This window comes from Numida meleagris, unplaced genomic scaffold, assembly GCF_002078875.1.
Source record: "Numida meleagris isolate 19003 breed g44 Domestic line unplaced genomic scaffold, NumMel1.0 unplaced_Scaffold283, whole genome shotgun sequence".
Taxonomy (NCBI): Eukaryota; Metazoa; Chordata; class Aves; order Galliformes; family Numididae; genus Numida; species Numida meleagris.
Genome location: NW_018364534.1, coordinates 63579 through 66736, shown reverse-complemented (window position 1 = coordinate 66736; position 3158 = coordinate 63579). Strand labels below are relative to the sequence as shown.

At 40.3% G+C, this 3158-nt stretch overlaps 1 protein-coding gene across 1 annotated transcript in view; it reads left to right on the top strand.

Moving 5' to 3' along the window:
• The window catches only part of PBX4 (PBX homeobox 4), a 20311-nt gene that overhangs the window by 2572 nt on the left and 14581 nt on the right, over positions 1–3158 (top strand). The window contains exon 2 of the mRNA XM_021382735.1: positions 1261–1334. Coding sequence (XP_021238410.1) covers positions 1261–1334 — 74 coding nt within the window. The remainder of the gene's footprint in view (positions 1–1260; positions 1335–3158) is intronic.

Genomic DNA, 3158 nt, shown 5'->3' with positions numbered 1-3158 from the left:
TTCTAGCTGTGTTCCAGGTTGGTTCCAGCTGTGTCCTGTATGGTTTCCGGCTGTCTCCTTTATAGTTTCCAGCCGTGTTCCGAGTTGGTTCCAGCTGTGTCCTTCATAGTTTCCAGCTGTGTTCCATGTTGGTCCTAGCTGTGTTCCATATTGGTTCTAGCAGGGACCTATATTGTTTTGATCTGTGCCCTATGAAGTTTCTAGCTGTGTTCAAAGTTGGTTCTAGCTGTGTTCCAGGTTGATTCCAGATGTGCCCTATGTGGTTTCTGGCCGTGCCCTTTATAGTTTCTAGCTATGTTCCATGTTGGTTCTAGCTTATCCTATATGGTTTCTGGCTGTGTCCTGTATAGTTTTCTGCTCTGTTCCAGGTTGATTCCAGCTGTGTCCTGTATAATTTCTGGCTGTGTTCCGTATTGGTCCTAGCTGTGTGCCATATTGGTTCTAGCAGTGTCCTATATGGTTTTGGTCTGTGTCCTGTATAGTTTCCAGCTGTGTTCCAGGTTGGTTCTAGCTGCGTTCCAGGTTGATTCCAGCTGTGTCCTCTGTGGTTTCTGGCTGTGTCCTGTATAGTTTCCAGCTGTGTTCCAGGCTGTTTCTGGCTCTGATCTGTATTGGTTCTAGCTCTGTTCTGCATTGGTTCTGGCTGTGTCCTATATGGTCTTGGTCTTGGTCTTGATCCCTTATCAATCTCTTGAACCCTTATCAATCCTTTGGCCCCTCTATCAATCCCTTGATCCCTTATCTGTCTCTTGGTTCCTTATCTGTGTCCTACATAGTTTCTGGCTGTGTTCCAGGTTGGTTCTGGCTGTGTCATATATTGGTTCCAGCTGTGTTCTAGGTTGGTTTCATGCTGTGTCCTATGTCATTTCATGCTGTGTCCTTTATAGGTTCCAGCTGTGTTCCATATGGTTTCTAGCTGTGCCCTAAATAGTTTCCAGCTGTGTTCTGGGGTGTGTTCTAGCCATGTTCTAGGTTATTCCTCCTCTTTCGGTTTTCCCTGCAGGAAAACTAAGCGTTTTTTCCTCCTTTTTGTACAGATTCTGTTGCTCTATATACTATAACCATATATCTACTATAACTATACAAGCATACCCCAAAAGACTCTCTTTACCTCTCGAGAACGCTCCTCTGCTCGCACAGAACTTCCATCTGGCTCAGGGAAGCCGTGCAGAACTCTGAATTTTAACGCCGCGCTCAGCGTTGCGTCGCTCCGTCCTTCCCCATTGGCACTCACTTTGTTTCTGCTTTTCTTCTCCGCAGGAAACACGCCCTGAACTGCCACAGGATGAAGCCCGCTCTGTTCAGCGTGCTCTGTGAGATCAAGGAGAAGACAGGTGAGCTGCTGTCATTTCTGCTCTCCATTTCCCCCCCCCCAAATACCACTTTTCCGCCCCCCAAAAATGCCATCCCACCACCAGTTTTGCTCTTGTTCAGCGCAGCCCACCTTTTCCCGGTGGGTTCTGTGACTTCAGGCTGCTTAGGGGATTCTGCTGTCAGCTGGTGGGGGGCTTTGATTTGCTTTTCATGGTGCTCTTTCGGTGCTTTATTTGGAGAAAGCAGTGTTTGAGCCACAGGTCGCGGAAGCACTTGTTCTCCAAAAATTAATTCCGGATGCACTGCAGGTATTCAAGCAGCGCTGCTTAAGAGTTTGGCTGTGAATATAGGCTGTATATTTGTATCTATGAATGGATATTCATGTCTGTTTTGAAGAGCAGAAGCCCTGGGGGCAAATGGATTTCAGTTTTGAGTCCTTTGTTCCTATATATGAATATGGTTCCGTGAATACGATCCTATATTCCTATATATGAACATGGTCCTACGAATATGGTCAAATATTCATATATATATGAATGTAGTCCTATAATAAGGTTATATATTCATATATATATGAATGTGGTCCTATTAATTATGGTCATATCATCATATATATGAGTATGGTCCTACAAATATGCTCATATATTCCTATATATTACTATGGCCCTACAAATACAGCCCTATATTCCTATATATGAACATGGTCCTATGAATATGGTCATATATTTGTATATATGAGTGTGGTCCTATGAATTACACTCATATCTTCATATATAGGTGAAGGTGATCCTACAAATATGCTCACATATTCATATATATGAATATGGTCCTACAAATACAGTCCTGTATTCCTATATATGAACGTGGTCCTATGAATATGGTCAAACATTCATATATATATGGATGTGGTCCTATGAATTACAGTCATATCTTCATATATAGGTGAATTTGATCCTACAAATATGGTCATATCTTCATATATATGACTATGGCCCTACAAATACGCTCATATATTCCTATATATGACTATGGCCCTACAAGTACAGCCCTATATTCCCATATATGAACATGGTCCTATGAATATGGTCATATATTTGTATATATGAGTGTGGTCCTATGAATTATGGTCATATCTTCGTATATAGATGAATGTGGTCCTACAAATACGCTCATATATTCCTATATATGACTATGGCCCTACGAATACAGCCCTATATTCCTATATATGGATGTGGTCCTATGAATTCCAGTCATATCTTCATATATAAGTGAATTTGATCCTACAAATATGGTCATATCTTCATATGTATGAGTGTGGTCCTATGAATTACGGTCATACCTTCATCTATATGATTATGGTCCTACAAATATGCTCATATATTCCTATATATGACTGTGGCCCTACAAATACAGTCCTATATTCCTATATATGAACACGGTCCTTATATTCATATATTCATATTCCCCATATTCATATACGAATATGATCAAATATTTGTATATATATGAATGTGGTCCTATGAATTATGGTCATACCTTCATATATATGAATGTGGTCCTACAAATATGCTCATATATTCCTATATATGACTGTGGCCCTACAAATGCAGTCCTATATTCCTATATATGAACATGGTCCTCATATTCATATATGAATATGATCAAATATTTGTATATATATGAATGTGGTCCTACAAATATGCTCATATATTCCTATATATGACTGTGGCCCTACAAATACAGTCCTATATTCCTATATATGACTGTGGCCCCACAAATACAGTCCTATATTCCTATATATGACCGTGGCCCTACAAATACAGTCCTATATTCCTATATATGAC